Below are 23,958 nucleotides of genomic sequence, written 5' to 3'. Positions count from 1 at the left end.
GAATAACAGGAACTTCAGGGAACGTTGGAGAGAGAGAGACAGAACTTCGCAATCTTCAAACTCAAGATGGTTCTTCGGGAAGAACAGAACAAGCTACAGAGACATTTCAAGAGCTTCAAGTCTCTTCAAGAACTGACTCCTGAGACATTTCATGGATAGAGGCATTCTAAACTACGAAATATTTTTATATTGTTTATAACACATATACATGGGTATTTTTAAGTCATATATTTATCATACAGAGTCAATCAGAGTCTCCAGAATATAATTTAAAACCAGGCCAGTGGTTCATTTTTAATTACTACACTGAAGGGTATGAACCAAACTAACATGAACATGATATTGTTCTTTGCTACGTTGGTTTCCATTCTGATCCATAATTCAGATCCATTATTCCATCCATGGTTTAAGTCTCACAGTAAACTTAATTAGGCTTTAAACTTAACTCAAACATATGCTAAAGTGCTCAATATTTCCAAATGTTGGATATGCCAATCTTATCCCGGATCATCTACATCATGGCCTCTGGATGCACATCCATTACCATTGTCTGATCTGATCTCCATAAGTGAACAAAGTAATATGGGTAACATTAGCAACATACTAACTAATTTGATAGTTGACACCTCTGTCATTGAACACTCTGAATGGTGCACTCCAATTGATGGTTCTGGTATCAAAATTGCAACCCTTACAGATAATTTATTTGGAGTTTACTATGCCCATTTGATAAGACAGCAAAGAGACACTAAAAGTGACAACTGGCCAAAAATATTAAGGTTAGAAAAAGCCGAGGCACATGCAATTAAGGGCAATTAAGGGTGGTAAAGAGTATATTTTCACTATGATCTTTGGAGATTCTAATTGTACCAAATCACAAGGTGAAGCTGGTGCCAAGTGCACGATCATGAAACCACTGATAATGTCAAACCCTTACAGATGTGTTTTTAAGGTTGTATATTATCCATGGGAAAGTAGATGGCTGTTCACAAACAGTGTACATCACTACAGAAATTGTTCTCATCCCATTTTTAATTCATGGTATTTGCCAACATATAGCAGTACTAGCACTGGCAGAACCTGATTTTACCAAGTACGACACGTTCCTGGATCAACATCTTTGTTGACCCTGGAACAACACTGTGATTAACCAATCAGATTTGAAAAATCAGTTTATAGTTTTTGTTAAGTTTAGGCTTACAATCAGTGTTTGGTGCTTGTACATTAGTGTCATTCATCTATTATTTCCTCTGATTTTAAGGATTACTTATGGGTAAGGTTAGGTTTAGGTGTAGGGATGTGGTCAAGATTACATTTTTGGATTAAAATGTTGTTCCAGGGTCAACAAAATATGTTGACCCAGGAACACATCTCACTCAGCAAAATCAGGACGTGCACTAGCACTGCCATCAATTTGCTCTTAGTAATATTTGAAGGGAATTCTTCCTGGTGCATAGAAGGGAATGGTTCAACCAATTCCAAGCTAAATGTGCCTCTCCAATTTTCCAGTAATGAAATGAAAAGTACCTGTAGTAGTGGTCATTTCAGCTTTAATCATCATTTTGTTCTTACGCATTACTATTCAGGTGTTGATTTATCTTATCAGACGTTTGACTGTCACAAGGCCTTTCACATTCAGGCCGTCAATGTTCGAAGACATACTTCCCCAACTGACGCTGGTACGCGGGACAACGAAAATGACCTGTTCTTTTAAGAACATGTAGAAGGGAAAAGTATGGACTGGCCATCCAAACTTTTAATGATGTGTTTGATAAAGATTATGAAAGTTTGCTTGCAATAATCATTTTACATTGTCATATATGATTAAGAGGGGGGAGTGAAGGATCGGATGACCCTCAAATGCAAACTGTGTGTGTTTTGCCTCAAAGCTACCATACATTTGTGTTGTGTTTTGCTTTCTTTTTATTTATTCTTCATTTATTCTTTATTCATTTATAATCATTAATCATTTCATCATTTTATTATTTCCTTTAATCACATAATCATTTATAATAATCATTATAATCATTTATATATTAATTTTATTGATTTATTAATTGATCAGTCATTCATATTATATTATAGTTGTTTTTTATATATTTTTTTCCATGGTTGTTTAGTCTTATGACTGTGTAGCTTCAAGAGCTGTTTTGTCTCAGATAAAGGAAACTTCAAAGTGCATATAAGAGTTCATACTGGAGAAAAACCTTATAAGTGTTCACACTGCGACAAGAGATTCATTCAGGCAGAAAACCTCAAAACACATGAGAGGATCCACACTGGAGAGAAACCGTTCACATGCGATCAGTGCGGGAAGAGTTTCAGAGAAAAATCACACCTTAAGGAACATAAAAATCTATGGGAAGAATCACCACAAATGACAATGTTAGGCAAAACATTTCATTGTGTGGAAAGAGTTTCTCAATATTTGAACATTGACTAGTGTAAGAGATTCAGTGTGTTTTGAGTGTAGGGTGAATATCTATTTGCCATATGTGTTTGTTTGCTTTTATCAATCAAGTTCTTTCACTCTGCGGATCAAAAGTCTTTCATGTTTTATTACATTTGTTAAGTCGAGCGCCTCCTGGTGAAATGTAAGCTATGTGTATTTTAATGACTTCAAGAGCACATGTACAACATTACATTTACCTTATTATTAAGCTCATTTTCCGCTATAAATAAATAATGTCGGTACCTCTGCATTTTTTTTTTTTTTTTTTTTTGAGTTTGCTTTTCCACGTGGATCTTTCCTGCATACATTAGTTTGGAAAGACAAGTGTACACATTTATAATGGATAAAACACCCAAAGCTGTGTTCGGGCTCTCTTGAATTATACAAACGCGATTGGCGCCATCTTGTGTTTATTTATCACATCAGAGAACTTCGGTAGCATGAGTTTTGTGTGTACCATGTGTAGTGTTATCGCTGTGTTGCTAAACCGATTGCTCTGTAGGCTACATTGTAAGGTCAATCCAGTTTCAGCATTTTCAGGTCTGATGCTTCACCAAATGTGAGACGATAATGCGACAAGCAATAAAATATATCCTAATCAGAAACAATAAGCAACATAAACTATACACACACAAGATATAATTTTTGCAACTAGCCTTCTTTACTGCTCTTGAGATTTTTTCTTTACTATCTGGTTAGCAATGAAGGGCTCTTTCATTTTCACTTTTACTTCTTTTTGTACTTGCTTCTAAAATTATCTAAATTATTTCACAATTTTAGTCTAAACGCCATGAAATAATGTGTTAACTTCTGAGACTTTACTTTTTTTTCCCAATATATCAACAAAGCTTTTTTAAATTCCTAATAAAATGTTTCATTCCACACGAGTGAGATTTAACGAGATGGCTGTGTAACACCCATAACTGTTTTCCCTAATTTTGTTTGATATGTTCTTTTATTGAATACAAAAAACGGATAAATGATTGTTTTAAATAATGATTTGGCGCTTGTTTTTATAAATCTACCGTTGATTTCGCCTCGCAGTGATGACGTCACCACCAGCGCGCTCCCTTCATTCACTGTGGTGTTTTCTAAGGTGAACAGTTCCTGCTTTTGATTAATTGTAAAATACACTTTACACAGTTCAGTCAACATTTTTGCAGGGTCAAATGTAAGTGATTTACCAGTTTTCTGCACACAAACAAAACGGTAAAATGTTAGTGAACAAATTATCATGGACAAATTATAATAGTTAATAAAAATGAGTGTCATTGGTGTCTGTCTTTATATCACTGGTATTTTTCTGTAGTATTTAAGAAAGTAATTGTCATATTAGAACAATTTCACAGACTTTCAGCATATATTCTGACTTATACAAGTTTCTACCAGCAAACACTAAAAAATAAAGTGAGATGATCTGCTGCTGATCCTGAATGGCTTGTTTAACGAGTGTTTATAGTCTGAGATTCATCAGTATTATCAGAGCTGCTGGAAATATCTTGTTTTCATATAAAACTAAAACATACAAATACAAATGATGTTAAATTCAATTTTTTTTTCATTTTCTTGTTTTGTTCAAATGATCAGTGAAAGGAGGTTTAATAAACATTCACACTGATTGTCAACATCAGAAAGCTGACAATTTTGGGACATGTCTAGACAAACTTTACAAACCTGAAACTAAATTTTGCTTTATTTTTATTATTTTTATTTATGTATTTAATTGAATACATAAACATTAAACATACTAAAATTACACACAATTCAGAAATGGTTAACAGGGTGGCAGAATTTGCATAAAAGTTTTATACTATTTGATAAAGTTGTGAATTATTTTTAGTGCATTGTTATGGGGAAAACACATCCATTTAAGGCACGTGGGATGTGGCCCTTAAAGGTAAGCCTTTTGTTTTTGTTATTGGTATCAATTATTGGCTTCCGTATATAAAGATTTATGTGTCTCGGCCCAAAATGTTCATGTTGTTGCATTCTTACTAGTTCAAATGATGTCACTGTCTTGGCATGGCCATTTAAGAAACACTTATTTATCACTTTTTTTACACAATGTTGAGTAAAAAAAAAAAGTTGGGTGGCTAATTAATTTGTAAGTAATTACAAAGTGGTTATGAATATATAGTTATTAGAAAGACAAAGTATGTTTAGATTAATATGGACAAGTGATAATATCTGATAAAGATGCCTTTTATATTAGTGTATTTTTGTATCATTTGAGAAATTATTGTATTAGTTTTCAACAGAGCACTTTAATAGGCTTTCATCATATATTCTGACTCAAATAATCCGTATAAAGTGAAATGATCTGCTAATCCTGAATGGCTTGTTTATTGACTGTTTATAGTCTGAGGCTCATCAATTTTATCTGAGCTGTTGAAAATCCTCTTTCACGATAATAGATCCTGTTTTCACCTCATTCATTATGCTGATGACTTCAGATCCGTTAATTGCCACATTAAGCTAATTGTATTGGTGTCAACAGACTTGAGCAAAAGACACAATCAGTTATTGTGGCACTACAAAGTATAGATAACTATCATAACAGCAATTTGTTTTTTACTTACATTGTTTATATTTGGTAATTGTATGGGGTTTCCCCCTATATTTTCTATCTTCCTATGCCTATAAATGAATAAGAGGGTTACACGGATGTAGGAATTTAAATATGTAAATAGAAATAAAAAGAGATATATGTTGTAAATAAGTATAAAATGCTTTGCGTTTCATTATGTTATGTAATTGCTAGATGGACAGATGGGTGAGCATTAATATTTAAAATGTGTAAATTATTACACAAATAATGTGTAATAACTGACTTATCTTAATTTTGGCAGATCTGCTTCTCATTCAGTGAAGCTCCTCCCACAACAATCACATCTTCAGTGAAGCTCCTCCCACTGCATTTCAGCAATAAATGCTGGAATATTCCCATCAGTCTACAAGTGAAGACGAGCACAAAGCATCAGGAAGAAGTGAAATCTGCACAGACAGAGTTTATTGAAGGACAGTGAGAACATGAGAGATCCAGAACCTGCAGAATGAAACACACTGAAGAACAAACAGGTTGGTGTTTATTCTTGATCCTTCATCAGTGAGACTGAAGAACCGTTAAGTTTTAAATATTCAAGCAGTTCAAAATATTTAATAATTGTTGTAAAACAATACATAGGAGCTGTTTTAGATGAATAACAAAAGACTGTCAGAACTGTAGTATTATTGTAAAGAGTATTAATTGTAATATTGTGTTTTAAAACATTTAATAGTTTCATTACAGATACATACGTTTGTGGCTATATTTTTAAATACCTTATTTTTTAAAACTGCATGAAATTAATGATAGCTTTGTGTAGATGTTGTCTGCTGTAGCATCTGGACCAGTCAGACATGCAGTTATTTGTTAAATTTAACAAATAATCTTTAAACCCAACAAGCCAGCTATATCCTGGAGTTCTGGAGACAACCCCCCAAAGCAACTAACACCCCAAAAGGGCTCAGTTGCCAGGGAGACCATCTGATAACATGGGTTTTATTGCTCAAAGGAATGCACTACATTTGCCCATAGGAAAGACACAATGCCTATAGAAACGGATTCTTTCTTATTCATTCACAGACAAACCTATCCTTGACCTTCCCATCACATGTAGCCCCGGGTCATTGTGTATAGTATTAATGCCTTGTATTTTGTGTTTTCATTGTATTATGATAGATCTAGTATAACTTACGTATGCCTTATAACCTACCATACCTCTGTTTCTTTAGTTAAATGTACGATACTTGCATTGCCTTGTTTGCTGAACGAGTGTCTCTGCTGAAAGTCTTGATGGTTTGAAGCAGTGGTGGTTTTGGAATCGCAATCACGTTCTTCCGGGTCTGAAGAGTGATGAACTCCAAAGATGTTCTGACTCGATGGTGACTGGGAGTTTCTTCCCACGTGAAAAGTGAAGAAGATCCAAGAGCTGAGAGGGACCCAGCTGAAATCCTATGATCTCTGGGGAATGGAAAGACAAGGCCACAAATCCTAGAGCAAGCTTAGGGAAGTCCGAAGAGTTCTAGCTCATCCTCGTAGGTTCTAAAAGAACCAAAGACTGGCTGAGGCGAGTCACTCATGTGAGATGAGTGAAGAAACTAAAAAGAAAATGCACAAAACTTTGTGGTCTAGAGCCACAGCTGTATATGTTGGGGTCTGTCGGGTTTACGACTGCATATGTAATTCGTTTAAGTGTTGATGCAAAAACTACTAAGGATTTTTAAAACACTAATATGTTGCAAATGTATACATATAATAAACAATATAGACCATCATTTAGATCATCAAAATACGAATTCAAAGAGACCAAACATGGCATAGGTAAGTTATGCTACACTAGAGATCAATCATAACAAATGCATATAACAGAATACAATGAAAAACACAAAAATGCAGTAAAGGCAGTAATACTATACACAATGACGTGGGGCTATCTGTGATAGGAAGGTCAAAGAAAGGAAAAGGTTTGTCTTTGGATTTTTAATGTCAGTTATTGGCTTCCGTATATAAAGATTGATGTGTCTCGGCCCAAAATGTTCATGTTGTTGCATTCTTACTAGAAAGAGCTCAAATTATAACACTTTCTTGGCATGGCCATTTAAGAAACACGTTATTTATCACTTTTTTTTACACAGTGTTGATCAAAAAAAGTTGGGTGGCTAATTAATTTGTAAGTAATTACAAAGTTGTTATGAATATATAGTTATTAGAAAGACAAAGTATATTTAGATTAAAATGGACAAATGATAATATCTGATAAAGATGCCTTTTTTGTATCATTTGAGAAATAATTGTTTTTTTTTTAATAGAGCGCTTTAATAGGCTTTCAGCATATATTCTGAGTCAAATACTCAGACTAAAGTGAGATGATCTGCTGATCCTGAATGGCTTGTTTATTGACTGTTTATAGTCTGAGGCTCATCAATATTATCAGAGCTGCTGAAAATCCTCTTTCATGATAATAGATCCTGTTTTCACCTCATTCATTATGCTGATGACTTCAGATCCATTAATTGGCATATTAAGCTCATTTTATTGGTGTCAACAGACTTAAGCAAAAGACACAATCAGTTATTGTGGCATTACAAAATATAGATCATAACAGTATCATAACAGCATTTATTTAATGAATCTGTTTTTTACTTACATTGTTTATATTTGGTAATTGTATGGGGTTTTCCCCTATATTTTCTATCTTCCTAGCCTATAAATGAATAAGAGGTTACACAGATGTAGGAATTTAAATATGTAAATAGAAATAAAAAGAGATAAATGTTGTGAATGAGCATAAAATGCTTTGTGGTTCATTATGTTATAGATAGATGGGTGAACATTAATATTTAAAATGTGTAAATTATTACACAAATAATGTGTAATAACTGACTTATCTTAATTTTGGCAGATCTGCTTCTCATTCAGTGAAGCTCCTCCCACAACAATCACATCTTCAGTGAAGCTCCTCCCACTGCATTTCAGCAATAAATGCTGGAATATTCCCATCAGTCTACAAGTGAAGACCAGCACAAAGCATCAGGAAGAAGTGAAATCTAGTTTATTGAAGAACAGTGAGAACATGAGAGATCCAGAACCTGCAGAATGAAACACACTGAAGAACAAACAGGTTGGTGTTTATTCTTGATCCTTCATCAATGAGACTGAAGAGCAATACGGATATAAAGCAGTTTATCATTTTTAGTGTTTATAGTAAAATACGTTTAGAGTTCTAAAAAATAAAGGAAAACTTCCAATAAATAATAAAGGGGAGACTTTCTATCTCCAGGGTACAAAATATGGACTGAAACTCAAATGTTCAAATGAGCTCAGCTCCTGGGTGTTGCCATAAAAAAAAAAAAAAAAAAAAAAAAAAACGAAGAAACTGAATGAAAATTGTGCTGGAACAGTGTTGTGTGAAAATATTGGTCAGTTAATTAGCTTAAAATAGTTATTAATTACAAAAGTTTTTATTACAGTATATGAATGCTATTATTGTGTTTATAATATAGTACTATAATTGTGGAGTTGATCAATCATCAAATAATGAATTTTTTTAATGTAGATTATTCTGTCTTATTTTGTAAAAATGTGTCAAAATGATCATAATTTGGTGTAGCCATTGTCTGTTATATTGTAACCTTTTTTAACTTTAATTTCAGATATTATGGAGGAGAAACATCATCATGTCAAAACTGGAAAGAAAATTTGCTCACAGACTGAAAGAGTTTCTTTACTGAAAAGAGACAAGAAAAATTTCACCTGCACTCAGTGTGGAAAGAGTTTGACATGCAAACATAGTCTTAACAGACACATGATGATCCACACTGGAGAGAAACCATTCACATGTGATCAGTGCGGGAAGAGTTTCACAGAATCATCATCCCTTAAAACACACATGAACATCCACACTGGAGAGAAACTGCATGAATGTGATCAGTGTGGAAAAACATTTTCGACGGCTTCATACCTGAAGAGGCACCTGAAAGTTCATTCAGAGAAGGAGCATCATTCATGTTCTTTATGTGAAAAGAGTTTTTTGCATCTGAAAAGTTTAACACTGCATCAGAATATACACACTGGTGTGAGAGATCATTTGTGCTTTGAGTGTGAGAAGACTTTTACTACAGCTCATCAACTGAAACTTCACCAGAGGATCCACACTGGAGAAAAACCCTACACATGTGATCAATGTGGGAAGAGTTTCTCATTTAAAGGAAACTTCATAGTGCATGTAAGAGTTCATACTGGAGAAAAACCTTACAAGTGTTCACACTGCGACAAGAGATACATTCAGGCAGAAAACCTCAAAACACATGAGAGGATCCACACTGGAGAGAAACCGTTCACATGTGATCAGTGCGGGAAGAGTTTCAGACAAAAATCACACCTTAAGGAACACATAAAAATCTACTATGGGAAGAATCACCACAAATGACAGTGTTAGGCAAAACATTTCATTGTGTGGAAAGAGTTTCTCAATATTTAATCATGTGACTAGTGTAAGAGATCCAGTGTGTTTTGAGTGTGGGGTGAATATCTATTTGCCATATGTGTTTGTTTGCTTTTATTAATAAAGTTCTTTCACTTGGCGGATCAAAAGTCTTTCATGTTTTATTACATTTGTTAAGTCGAGCGCCTCCTGGTGGAATGTAAGCTATGTGTGTATTTTAATGACTTCAGCAAGAGCACATGTACAACATTACATTTACCTTATTATTATGCTCTTGTTATTAATAAATAATGTCGGTACCTCTGCATTTTTTTATGAGTTTAATTTTCCATATGGACCTTTCCTGCATACACTAGTTTGGAAAGACAAGTGTACACATGTATAATGGATAAAACACCTAAAGCTGTGTTCGGGCTCTCTTGAATTATACAAACGCGTTTGGCGCCATCTTGTGTTTATTTATCATCTCAGAGAACTTCGGTATTAATAGAGTGAGTTTTGTGTGTACCATGTGTAGTGTTATCGCTGTGTTGCTAAACCGATTGCTTTGTAGGCTACATTGTAAGGTAAATCCAGATCCAGCATTTTCAGGTCTGATGCTTAACTGTGTCACAAACTGTGACGTCAACACAATGAAGATTTTAAACCTGGAAGACAAAAATTGTGTAAAAAGCTCAAAAAGAACCATTTTTCTCCAACAATTAAAATGAACAGATGCTAACATTGTCTTCTATGATGTGAGAAACAAACACCTCTGCTAAAATCTCAGAAAAAAAGTAGTCTGGTGTTTCATGACCCTTTAAAAACTAATTTCCCATTACCCTCACTGACTATGTTTTTGTTTGTTGCACAGTATATAATCGTATATTTTTATATATGTTCATATATTTTTGCAACACGTTCTCACTCCCAACTCGTCACATATTGACGATTGGTCAGGGCTCCCGAACTGGAATCGGTCACGAAACACCCAAGAGCCAATAGCATTTCACAACCAAGGCTTGCTTCTTCAGCATTTTTTGAATTCGCGCACAGACAGACTGCAGCAGCACACAGGACAGCGAACGGAGACGCGATCGCGTCTATTCTTCTCTTAAATCAATCATTTTGCTTCAGAACACTTGGAATATTAATACTTTTTTTAAAAAAATTATAAATATAGTTGTGTCTTGTTATATCTTGTGTTTTGTTGACAAATGGTTAGGTTTAGGGGCAGGGGTTGTGTTAATGTGTAATGTGTAAATAGCATAACATACTGTAAATGAAACTGTTGTGACTGTTTGCATTGGAAAAAAAAATCACACCCCAACATGTATGCAATAACAGCAGTATTATTACCCAATATATAATTTAATCATTACGATTATCATTAAAATTCCCAGTACCTTTCGTGTCAGCACATTGACCATGGGTTTCCTATGTAAAGTACTGGAGGACCCTGCACGTGGAAAAATGACGCTAAAGGGGTACCCTGTGTCAAGAAGTGACGCCAAAGGGGTCCTGACCAAGCGTCAATATGTGATGAGTTAGGAGTGAGAACGTGTTGATTTTTGTATAGTTAATCTGTCTATATTCTATACTGTATATTTATGTGTAAAGGAGACTTGCAAAGTGTGTTGTTGTGTGGTCTAAACATCTGAAAGTTGTATTAAGTGTTTCTGTCCACTTCACTTATTGTCCATAAAGGAGGTCAAATACCCAACCCAATATCCAATAATTTCAGTTAATAATACCAAAAATACACAAACATTTCACCTTTGGGAATTAAATTTCTTTGTATTTCTAACAAGAATCAGGACACATTGTACATAAACCATGAAAAGTGTAAATTATTTGATTAAATGAACAACGTATTATTATTATTGTTGTTGTATTTATTTTGTTTTGTTTTGTTTTTTAAACAACAATTTGTGAAAAATTATCCAAAGTTATTCAGACACTCTTCCTCTGTTTCATTTTATGAAGACATTTTGACTTTATTAAATAGTTTTCTTCTATCTTCTCTCTTTCTCTCAATGTAGGTTAAGCAACTGTTATATGACAGATGAAGGTTGTTCTGCTGTGACTTCAGCTCTGAAATCAAACCCATCACACCTGAGAGAACTGAACCTGAGCAGGAATAAACTAGGAGACTCCGGAGTGAAAAACCTCAGTGATCTACTGATGAACACACAATGCAAGCTGGAGAAACTACAGTTAGTATCATTATACTGTACAGCAGTTACAGTGAAAATATAGATTACTGACAATATTTCAGTGCTTATTATGATTTATTTATCCGGGTATATAATTTATTTCCAAAAATTAATGTACCCTTGTGATCTTTAATGAAAATAGCTTTCCCCTCACAAAAACATTTCTTCTCTGGTCTGATGACGTGAGGGTGGGAAAGCCAGTCAGTCACATGAGATCACAGCAATAGCAAAAAACAATTATCCAGCTTCTCATCAAAAATGAATTCCTGACTTGCATTTTTTCTTGTTCAAAAGAGCTGTTTCACTCAGACATGCATCACAATAACAACAAAATATGATCACAAAATGTCGTATTTGTTGACTGTAAAATACAATCTTAAAATGTCTTGAAGTACAGTAAATTTTGATTGATGAACAGAATTGTCTTGATTTGTCACATTTAAAGAGGTAAACATATTTGAATTTACATTAATTTTATTTTAAAGTGATTCTATAGTTGATCCTGTATCTTAATTACATGACAAATCACAAAACTTTTTTTGTTTGTTTGTTTGTTTGTTTGTTTTGGTCTGACTAAAGATTCTCCAGACTTAAAATGTAACTAGTATCCTCAAATCCTAGTTTTGTTTTTGTTTGTTTATGGCTGTATGATTATTTAGCTACTTATATTGTTTTCAGGTTTTTAGCAACATTTTATTTATTTCACTGTATGGTGTTTATTCATGATTCATTTAACTCACTAATTTGTCTGATTCATTGTCTTTTCTCTTTCTGTTTTCAGTCTGTGTAGATGCAGTATTACAGAGAAACAGTGTCTCATCCTGACTTCAGCTCTGAAATCAAACCCATCACACCTGAGAGAACTGAACCTCAGTGGGAATAAAATAAAAAACACAGGAGTGAATCACTTATGTGACGTACTGAAGGATTCACACTGTAAACTGGAGAGATTGAGGTCAGTAACATTCACATACAAGAATCAAAATGATTACAATCACTTCAACAGTTTAAACCAAAACACTTTATACTCAGTATCTCAAGATGAGTTGGTTCATGGGTTCACAATATATTTGTGAAAAATTCATTTTTTTTTTCAGATTTGTTTGTAAGATGATCTTCTGTTTGTCTCTTTCTAGTCTTTATGACTGTGGAATTACAGATGTTTCTTCTTTAACTCAGTCTTTGACAAACACAAAAGCACTGCAGTTTCTAAAAGAGCTTGATCTGAGTTTTAATGTGATTGGAGACTCAAAGCAGCAGCTCATTGATGTGCTACAAGACTCAAACTGTGAACTGATGTGAGTAAACTTCACTTTCTGATGCTAAAGAAATTAATTTACCTCTGATATGTGAACAAATATATACTTTCAAATATTTGTGAAAAGAGTTTATCAAATTATCATCAAGCTTTATTTCAAAGAATGAAATGTGAAGTTAATAAAAATGTTTAACACAGTGTGACAGTGAAGTTTAAAGAGTTTAAAGAGAACAAAAGCACACTGTCAGAGCTTTATATAACAACACCTGATGAACTGACATCAGTAATAGTGAATCATTACAGTTTGAAATAGATTTGGTCAGATTGTAGGAAAACGCTGGTAAAATCATCCTGTATCATCCTGAAGTGGCTTATTCTGTGATAAAATACGGCAAATACTGTTTTATAAATATGTATTCAAATCAGGTATAGTCAGTAATTCATCTGATTACAGAATTTTAATATAATATAACTTAATATAATATATTTTAAAAAAAAAAAAAAAAAAAAAAAGGTTGAAATATAGTAACTAATTTGTACTTTGTTCCTGAACTCTGATTATCTTCTCTTCTGTTCCACCTTGCAGTGTAAATAGACATCCATCACTAAACGTCCCTGATAAAGTTGCAAGAAATACCTGGAGTTCAAACACCAAAAGATGATAAATGCTGTATAATTTGAAGTGGTCTTGAGAGGAGCAGTAAACATCAGGTGAGGATCCACAGAAGAGCTTCACTACTGTGTCTATGAGGAGAAAGAAATGTGTGATAAATGTGTGAATGTGATCCATACAGGTAAAAAGACTCAGACTTTACAATGAAATAATGCAGCGTGTGTGTTAGAAACATGTGATATTGAATGATTAATGTTGCTTCGGTATTGAAGTGATCATTTCGTATTACTTAAAGCTGAAATAGAGGAGAAAAAAGCTCAGATGAGTCTGTCTGGCTCTTCAGTTTAATAATATTTGTATTTAACTCATCCATAATGATTCAGATGTTTCTAATCATAAATGTGATTGTCAAGTGCGGCACTGAAATGTATCAAAAGATATAAAACAATGTAAAATTTCCATAATATTAAAAATATTTATCTGTATTGTGGCAGGCCGCCCGAGCTCTCTTCAGCGTCGCCCTGGAAACATACAAGGATCAGCTGGCACCACTCAGCACGGACCGAGCCGTCACAGCTGCCGCTCGTTACCGCTGCTCATAAAATCCAGCACCTTGAACTGCCAGTCGGAGAAGCTCCTTCCTGGAATGCAGACGCTAACCTCTCTTTCTCTCTTACCTAGACAGCAGCCTGTGACGGCTCGGCCACGCACCCTCACGGTTCACGGGAAGAAGAGACTTGGAGCACAGCGCACTGAAAGGACCGCACGGAGCTCCCCACTTTGAGTTATTTTGCACTTCGATTGTCAATAAATTCACCCTCCGGGGATTTTTGCACCAGACAACCTGTTGTGTGATTCTTCTCCCCGCCACACTGGTGGAGAATGCAGGCGGATTGAGAAGAATCACCAACACGTCTCCCGTGACCTTGCTGATTTTTTTTCTCTCTCTTTTTTTTTTTTTTTTTTTTTTTTCCCCCGCAGTCAACAAACTTTGGAAAAAGACGGCGCTCCTTCCCCATCATGGAGGATCTGCTCAAATGCTTGACAGAGGTCAGCGTACGTCAACAACAGATCGTAGAGCATATCGCCGGTCGCCAAGGGCAGGTTGAAGAGGAGCTCGCTGCTCTCCGCCTCGCCGCCGCTCAACGTGTGCCGCTACCTGATCCCCGCATCAAGGCTACCCAGCTGCTTCCTAAGTTAACCGGGGATGATGACATCGAGCTATATTTACAAATGTTTGAGACAACGGCCACCCGGGAAAACTGGGATCAGAGCGAGTGGGCTCGGCTGCTGGGACCCCTGCTGACCGGAGAGGCCCAGCGTGCGTACTTCTCCTTGCCAACAGAACTCGCTGAAAGTTATGATAATTTAAAAAAAGAAATTCTCGGACGTCTTGGGCTGTCCCCCATATCAGCCGCCCAGCTGTTCCATGAATGGGAGTATAAGCCACGCCACCCAGCCCGCGCCCAAGCGGCTGAGCTCGCTCGACTCGCACGACACTGGTTGCTAGAAGGAGCACCCACGGCTGGTCAGGTAGCGGAGCGCGTGACGATTGACCGGCTGCTCCGAGCTCTTCCCCCGGCCGCCAGGAGGGCGGTGGGGATGACTAACCCCACTACCATCGCTGAGCTCGTCGGATCCATCGAGCTGGCGGAGGCAGCGATGCGTCGTGATCCGGGGGAGCGAGCGCCGTCTTTTCCCCGGAGGGTGGGACAGGAGCGACGCGCGCCGGAGGGTACCCAACGCACAGTACACAGGCCCGCGGCTCCCGGCCCGGTAGACGAACCGATGCCTACGGAGGACCCTGCACCCCCACCCCGCACATGGATGGCCGGCTGTATTGTGCATAGGGAACCTCCGCGAGGAGCCCCGCGGGCGGAAGTCAAGATCAATGGGCGGGCAGCCCTAGCACTCCTAGACTCTGGAAGTTCGGTAAGTCTGGTTCAGGCCGCCATATTACCGCCCGAAAAGATTCCAAAGCTCACTTACCCATCACCTGCGTCCATGGAGACACCCAAAACGTCCCCGCTCGCAGAGTAACCATCTCCGCTGCGCCGGGGCGTGGCCGGTTGAAGTCGGTATTCTAAAAGAGCTGCCCGTCCCGGTGCTCCTTGGAAGGGATTGGCCCGGGTTTGAACAGCTGCTCCTCGCTACCACTCAGCCAGCCAGTCAGGCCGGGAGCCGCCGCGATCGTCGGAACAAACGACATCCACGCCGCCCCGCCCTGTTAGCGTCCGACAGCGGGAGAGATGGTGAGTCCCCCTCCTCAAACACTAATGTCTTTTTTGATGTTTTCCAGCAGGTGGCGGGAGGGGGCTCCTTTGCCAAAGCTCAGCTGGAAGATGACAGACTTAAGCATTGCTGGACCCAAGTCCGTGTCATCGAGAACCAAGAGCAACAACCAGCGCCCCATCCTCTCCCGCACTTCATCGTGAAAAACGGCCTGTTGTACTGTGTCGCCCAGCGGAGGGGGGAGGTAAAAGAGCTGCTCGTGGTGCCAAAAGGGAAAGTGGAAATGATTATGGAACTTGCACACGCCCACCCAATGGCTGGTCACCTTGGGGCTGCAAATACCGCCCAGCGCATCCGGGACCGGTTCCACTGGCCGGGTCTAGACGGGGATGTAAAACGGTTCTGCCAAGCCTGCCCGGCCTGTCAGAAGACCTCGCCACGAGCACCTCCCCCCAGTCCACTCATTCCGCTTCCTATAATAGGGGTACCCTTCGAGCGAATTGGAATGGACCTGGTGGGGCCGTTGCCAAAGTCTGCCCGCGGACACGAGCACATCCTGGTGATCGTCGATTATGCCACCCGGTTTCCAGAAGCCATGCCCCTGAGGAAGGCTACAGCAAAGAACATCGCCAAAGAACTCTTCTTGCTCTGCACCCGAGTCGGCATCCCAGCTGAGATACTGACTGACCAAGGGACCCCCTTCATGTCACGGCTAATGGCTGACCTTTGCCGGCTGCTGCGAGTAAAACAGATCCGAACGACGGTTTTCCACCCGCAAACAGACGGACTCGTAGAACGGTTTAACCAAACATTAAAGCAAATGTTGAAGCGTGTGGCGGCGGAAGACAGAAGGGATTGGGATCTGATGATCCCCTACGTGCTCTTCGGTGTCCGTGAAATTCCCCAAGCCTCCACCGGTTTTACACCGTTCGAGCTGTTATTTGGCCGTCAGCCAAGGGGATTACTGGATGTGGCTCGAGAAGCATGGGAACAGCAGCAGCCGGCCCCTCTCCGCTCCGCGATCGAACACGTGAGAGAAATGCGCGAGCGGATTGAGAGGGTCATGCCATTAGTACGGGAACATCTGACGAAGGCGCAGCAGTCCCAACAGCGGATATACAACCGGGCGGCCCAGCCACGAGAGTTCCAGCCCGGGGATAGGGTCATGGTGTTGGTCCCCACCTCAGCTTGTAAATTTCTCGCCACCTGGCAAGGCCCATATACGGTAATTGAACGCATTGGACCGGTTACTTACCGACTGCGTCAGCCCGGCCGACGGCGTGAAGAACAGCTCTACCACGTTAACCTGCTTAAGAGATGGGTGGGGACCCGGGAACAACTCACTGCCCTAGCCTCGGTTGACCCCGCTGTCATCGACGTGGGGGACCACCTGTCGGCCGCCCAGAAAACCGAGCTGAGCCATCTGGTCAGTCAGTTCTCCGATGTGTTCTCAACGCGTCCCGGGCAGACCAACGTTATCCAACACGACATTCGCACGCCACCTGGAGTCATCGTGAGGCAACGTCCCTATCGGGTCCCAGAGGCTCGGAGACAGGCCATCGAAGATGAGATCAGCGAGATGCTCAAGTTAGGGATAATTGAACCATCTCGCAGCGCCTGGTCCAGCCCGATCGTCATGGTACCAAAACCAGACGGCACCCTCCGTTTTTGTAACGACTTTCGCCGGCTCAACGAGGTCTCAGAGTTTGATGGATATCCGATGCCCCGTGTTGACGAGCTACTCGAACGTCTGGGGAGGGCCCGGTTCATCACTACCCTCGATCTCACAAAAGGATATTGGCAAGTCCCTCTCACCACATCGGCAAAAGAAAAAACAGCCTTCTCCACCCCTAGTGGGCACTGGCAATACCGGACCCTCCCCTTCGGCCTCCACGGGGCCCCAGCCACGTTTCAACGAATGATGGATGTTATCCTGCGTCCCCATCAGAGCTATGCCGCAGCTTACCTCGATGACGTAATCATCCACTCTGAGACCTGGCAGGACCACCTAGAGCGGCTACGGAGGGTGCTCCTGGAGCTCCGCCGGGCTGGACTGACCGCCAACCCCCGGAAATGCCATCTTGCCCTCGCAGAAGCTCAGTACCTGGGATTCCGGGTTGGACGAGGGCTGATCCAACCGCAGAAAAAAAAAAGGTCGACGCCGTCTTGTCAGCGCCCCGCCCAACAACCAAGACCCAGGTACGAGCCTTTTTGGGGTTGGCGGGATACTATCGCTGTTTTATCCCTAACTTTTCCACCTTAGCATCTCCCCTGACAGACCTCACCAGGAAGGGGCAGCCGGAGAAACTGATGTGGAACGACGAGCTTGAAAAGACCTTTCAAAGCATCAAAACCGCGCTCACCACCGAGCCCGTCCTGAGGGCTCCCGATTTCAGCTGCCCCTTCCTGCTACAAACGGACGCCTCAGACACGGGCCTGGGGGCGGTCCTCTCCCAGGTCCGGGACGGTGAAGAACACCCCGTAACTTACATCAGTCGTAAGCTGGCCCCGGCAGAGACCCGGTATGCGGCAGTGGAAAAGGAAGCCCTGGCCATTAAGTGGGCGGTCCTGGAGCTCCGCTACTATCTGCTGGGACGCCGCTTCACCCTGATAACTGACCACGCTCCGTTACAGTGGATGGCTCGCGCTAAGGATACCAACGCCAGGGTGACGCGGTGGTTCCTAGCGCTCCAGGACTTCAGCTTCACAGTAGAACATCGGGCTGGGACAGCCCACTCCAATGCCGACGGTCTCTCCAGGCTATGGTCAGCTTACGCAGGTCTGTCAGGGCGCACTCCCCACCCACCCCTATCTTTCCCGTTTTACTGTCCTAATTCTCGTTACAGGACCAGCGCGACGCTTAGGGGGGGGGAGTGTGGCAGGCCGCCCGAGCTCTCTTCAGCGTCGCCCTGGAAACATACAAGGATCAGCTGGCACCACTCAGCACGGACCGAGCCGTCACAGCTGCCGCTCGTTACCGCTGCTCATAAAATCCAGCACCTTGAACTGCCAGTCGGAGAAGCTCCTTCCTGGAATGCAGACGCTAACCTCTCTTTCTCTCTTACCTAGACAGCAGCCTGTGACGGCTCGGCCACGCACCCTCACGGTTCACGGGAAGAAGAGACTTGGAGCACAGCGCACTGAAAGGACCGCACGGAGCTCCCCACTTTGAGTTATTTTGCACTTCGATTGTCAATAAATTCACCCTCCGGGGATTTTTGCACCAGACAACCTGTTGTGTGATTCTTCTCCCCGCCACAGTATTTTTATGAATCATTATGGATGAGTTAAATACAAATATTATTAAACTGAAGAGCCAGACAGACTCATCTGAGCTTTTTCTCCTCTATTTCAGCTTTAAGTAATACGAAATGATCACTTCAATATTTTAAACCTATTGAAGGATCGGACGATCCTTAAAAGCAAACTGTGTGTTTTGTCTTGAGAGCAACCAGACAGTTGTGTTGTGTTTTGCATTCTTTTTATATATTCTTAATTTATTCTTCATTCCTTTATTCATTTATAATCATTACTCATTTAATCATTTTATTATTCCATTTAATCATATTATCAGTTATAATAATCATTATAGTAATTTATATATCCATTTTATCTATTCATTAATTGATTAGTCATTTGTATTATATTATAGTAGTTTTTTAATATATTTTTTCTGTTGTTGTTTAGTCTTATGACTGTGTGGTTTCAAGGGCTGTTTGTTTTCATAAATAAGAGATACAAGGGAATATTGATAGAAACTCAATGTCTATGGGATGTTGTTGTGAACCAGTTTGGTATAACAATACTTGTTAGATTTGTGTTCTCCGGACGAAGTCTGAGCATTGAGACATACGCAACTAAGACTATTCAATAAACTCTGCTCCTTTTGACCATCCTTACTTCGTCTCCTGCTTCTGCTCTTCACTTTCATTGGCTTTTTCCTCAGTCAGCTTCTTGGCTCATAGAAGACTGTTAATAGTGTTTTTGGGTATTTTGGGTACCAGACAAGACCTACTGTTAACAGGGTTTGGGTATTAGACTACTCTGCTGACGAGTTGTTCTGATACTGGACAAACTGATATTTTCTGACGGGATCTAGCGTCCGAGGCTGGATCTTAATTGTCTAGGCACGTAGACAGCGATCTAAGAATACTGTTATTCTATTTTATTTTATATTAGGTTAGTTATTTGTGTGTCTGTTGTTAATGTACAGATATCCAGTATATTGTGTTTGTCTCTCCTTCATCAGTTCAGACCAACTAAACATTTTACCAGTTAACAGCATTTGTGTCTTTCATTTTCCTCTAGATAGTCAAATACATTTTTTTCTTTTTCACCACATTTATATTTGCATGTAAATAAAATGCCATATGTACAGTTATAAACAACTTCTTGTTTATAGAGTTGACATGCCTGTTTATAGTATTACACTACTACATAAGCAGTTTCTCTGTCTTAAGAATAGTCTAACCAGTAGACATGAAATGTTCCCATTATATGTATATTTAAAGGGACAGTTCACCTAAAAGTGTACATTTTCGCATCATTTACTCTCCCTCATCTTTTTTAAACATCTATGATGATATTTTGAGATATTTTGTGTCTTTGGTTGTCAACATTCTTCAAAAATATTTTGTTCTACAGACAAGTGAAGGAAAGCAAGAAACATTACAAAAATTAAACTATATCATCTAAATGATGTCAGTCAAGTATCAGAGTTTTCCTCACGACAAAAAAAAATCTCTTTAACAAAGACTAAATCAGTGTTTTTGGAAAGTACTTTCTTATTATTTTGTGACTTGCTGAGGCTTTTAATAGTCATGTAACTGACAATTTAAAATAGATATAAATAGATGACAAAACTATCAAACAACAGATATTTCAACTTAAAATACTTGGAATTATATGAGTTACCTACAAATACCTAGAAATAGAAATAAAATCACTGATGAAGTGTTAAAGTGTTTGTGAACAGGAAGAACAAAGGCAGTAAGGATCTCAAACTAAAGTCTTCTGTATCAGCAGTGATGTTGAAGGTGGAGGTTTTGAGGCTTCAGCACCTGATCTTTATGAGGATTCATCAGTAAAAATACAGAAACAATCACCAAATGTACAGCACTGAGATAAAAACTTTCAGAAAGTATTTCAGAAAGGATCCTGTAAATCAGAGAAATCTGCTGCAGATTTGTCAGTAAATTCTCTTCTTATGGAAATACTACACTGATTTTAAACAGAATAAGATTTACTGCTGTATGATTAGCTCTGGTCAGATGTTTAACAGTAATTCCTAAATGAAAACACTTCAAAACCAACAATGAATTCAGTGTGTTTATACACACATGCAATAGTAAATGTAAGCAGCTTCAAATTGTATTATTTGAACAAATATAACATTATAAGATATGATGTGCAAGTTACGGCGGCCCGTTTAAGTCTGATTAATATTTAAGATTCATATATATGAAACGGCAAGTAATATTAAATTTGTTATGTGTCGTCTCTGTGCTGCTGCTGGTTACTTTGTAAAGTTCAGAGTCTTTGTAAAGTTTCTGTGAGTCTGTGCTCATGTTATCAGACTATTGTCAGTGTGTTGAGGTGATTTGTGTCTTGATTTTTGTTCATGGTCGTGCTTTTATTTTTAAGTCTTATGCTTCTTGACTTTTGTCCCATTTGAAATAATTTGTTCTGTTTGAGTCTTTGTCTATAAACATGGCTTTCCTTTTTCTGAAGGAGGCTTCAAATTATTTAGTCTCAGTGTACATATGTAATTTAATTTTAAGGTGTGATTTAGGGTTTTCAGTTTTGCTTCCCCTTTTTGATGTAAGATCTTGTTTGGTTTTCTTCTCTTTTATTTTCCCTATGATGTGCAGAAGAAAGTGAATTCTGTTTTCCTTGGATGATGTGCCCAATCCATCTCCTTCGCCGTCTTATGATGATGGTATCCATACTTTTTTTTAATTTCACCACATGAGTAGTTGTTGGTTAAAGAGGTTTTGCACCAGGATTTATTTTCAGGATTCTGGAGGTTCATCATGTGGAAAGTTGATAGTTAGGTAAGGTGGTTTTGTCATTCTCTAACCTTCAGAGCTGTAAAGTAAGGTGGAAATGACACATCTCTGATACAGTGCAAATTTAGTGCTGGACCTCCACATATTGTTCAATATTATAAATGTCTAATGATGGTGCCCAGGTCTACAAACTCCTTGTACCTTAAGGTCTTCTACTTGTACTTTAATTGGTGAGGGGTTTGGGGTATTCAGTGTAACCATTTCTGTTTTCTGCTTGCTGATCTTCGAGTCTAGTTGAGTCAAGATGTTTTTTTCTGGCGAGGGTGTAAGAGCAACAGCTAATCAACAGTGAAGTCAAGATCTTCTCTGGATAATGCCCTACTTAGACAAACACTTCATGCAGTCGACTGTCACAGCTTTCCTCGCAAGGGAGGGGTTCAGACTCAGATGTTGACAAAATAACCTTATAATATTCATACACTAGACAGTTGAGTACCTATATAGTGCATATGCATGCATAGTGTGTAGCATGTAATTTAGGACTTTATTTTGATTCAAATTAAATCCAAACAATGGGCATTTAGCTTTATTAATGATTTAAAATGAAAGTCAACAAATGACAAATCTGCAACAAATGGTCAACAAATGAACTAATGCAAGTAAGTTTTAATATTCCATGTTATTTAGGGGAATTATGAAAGGATTTAATTTCATATATAGTTCCTATTTTCTCCTCATTCATTGTGCTGATGTCTTCAGATCACCTGTAATCTGCCACTGAAAACTCATTTCATGGCTGTCAGTTGAGACAAACTACATCATAAATCTCTCAACAGCATTATAGTCTGATAAACCATGTTATTTGCTGCTAACAAATTTATTTCTGAATTTGTGCATTCCTATTGTTTATTCTTTTCTTTATTTTTCTTTTTAATATGGAACACTATTTTACTGTCTTTAATGTGGGATGATTCTGTGTTATGCAATGGTTGGCAACCCTCAGCTGGGCAATATATGTGGAGAACCTAGGGTTGAAAGCGGTTGACACATTTTGAATGGAAACTACTGAGTTAATGGCAATTTTATGGGCATAATGGTGGATTGACGAAGCCATCCTGAGAGAAGTTTTTATCTATTCTGACTCTGCAGCAGCTGTGGAAACTATAAGAGCAGGAATATCTAAAGCTTGCACTGATATTGTAAATGACATCTTGAGTGTGTTGTTTAGAGTTGGGTTTGCTTGCAAGATCACTTTTGGACATGCTGAGGTGATAGGGAATGAACAGGCAGATTATAGCGAAGGAAATCTTAGGAAGAGAAATAGATATCCATGTATCCTTAGGAAGGGTGAAACTGAGGGAAAGAGTTAAAGAGTGCTTAATTAAACAATGGCAGAGAGGATGGGAAAAGGAAATCAAGGAGACACTATTTTTCAATTCAGCCTAAAGTTTGGAAAGTATGTTTTTGTACTTTTCCATCCCGAAGTTGAAATGTGTAGATTGAGGTTGGGGCATTGTGGGTTAAATCACTTTTTGTATATTGGAAAGCATAATTCTGGCTTATGTGAATGTGAAAATATGGAAACCGTAAGACATGTTTTCTTAGAATGTAGGAAGTATAATGTAGAAAGAAAAGCACTTTTTAATAAATTGGCAGAACTTGGAGTTGAAGTATTTTCTGTAAATTCTTTGTTTGGACACAGTGACAGACATAAACTGATCTCTGAGGCAGTTCTTCTGTTCTTGCATAATTCAGGACTGTATATATAAGAATTTAGTTCAAACTTTGACCTGTGGAGGGCGGTAATACGCCCAGTTGCGTCTACACTGCATGAAAGATCTAAGAAGAAAATGAAAGTCACTGCAGAAAACACGCAGATGGTAAGACAAAGCGTTGCTCATTGGATTTGATCCATTTAGAAAACGTTTTTACAGATATAACTTTAGCACAGACCCTACTAATTTAAACACTCGCGGACGTGATTTTTGTATATTTTATTTAGAGATATGAGAATTAATTGCTGACAAGCTACACGCCTAACGGACAGAAAAAATGGCGTTTTAAATACTTATAAATTCTCTTCTTAGTGAACCAGACTGCAAGTAAGTTTTCCACAGTGGTGTTTTGAAAACGAATGTGTTTTCCCTATTTTCGCTTGTTTTATGCTGGTGTTTTTGCGATGTGAAATCTAAAGTATTTTTAAAATACTCACTT

At 38.8% G+C, this 23,958-nt stretch overlaps 3 protein-coding genes across 3 annotated transcripts in view; all 3 read left to right on the top strand.

The window, feature by feature from the left end:
- LOC127161075 (zinc finger protein OZF-like) overlaps window positions 1–23,958 on the top strand; it is an 82,307-nt gene that overhangs the window by 11,811 nt on the left and 46,538 nt on the right. The gene's annotated exons all lie outside the window — the stretch shown is intronic.
- LOC127161091 (gastrula zinc finger protein XlCGF49.1) lies at window positions 3,583–9,423 on the top strand. Its single transcript, XM_051103732.1, has 5 exons — window positions 3,583–3,623; window positions 4,293–4,349; window positions 5,302–5,530; window positions 7,897–8,115; window positions 8,648–9,423. Exons 4-5 carry the CDS (start codon window positions 8,091–8,093, stop codon window positions 9,421–9,423), a joined length of 801 nt encoding a protein of 266 aa, XP_050959689.1. The 5' UTR covers window positions 3,583–3,623; window positions 4,293–4,349; window positions 5,302–5,530; window positions 7,897–8,090.
- Window positions 11,466–13,985, top strand: LOC127161080 (ribonuclease inhibitor-like). Its single transcript, XM_051103720.1, has 4 exons — window positions 11,466–11,633; window positions 12,415–12,588; window positions 12,770–12,931; window positions 13,478–13,985. The coding sequence occupies exons 1-4, from the start codon at window positions 11,476–11,478 to the stop codon at window positions 13,551–13,553; spliced, it is 570 nt and encodes a 189-aa protein (XP_050959677.1). The 5' UTR covers window positions 11,466–11,475; the 3' UTR covers window positions 13,554–13,985.

This window comes from Labeo rohita, unplaced genomic scaffold (genome assembly GCF_022985175.1).
Source record: "Labeo rohita strain BAU-BD-2019 unplaced genomic scaffold, IGBB_LRoh.1.0 scaffold_54, whole genome shotgun sequence".
In the NCBI taxonomy this organism is placed as follows: Eukaryota; Metazoa; Chordata; class Actinopteri; order Cypriniformes; family Cyprinidae; genus Labeo; species Labeo rohita.
Note: the sequence above shows the minus strand (reverse complement) of the source record. Positions and strands in the feature narration are given on the sequence as shown.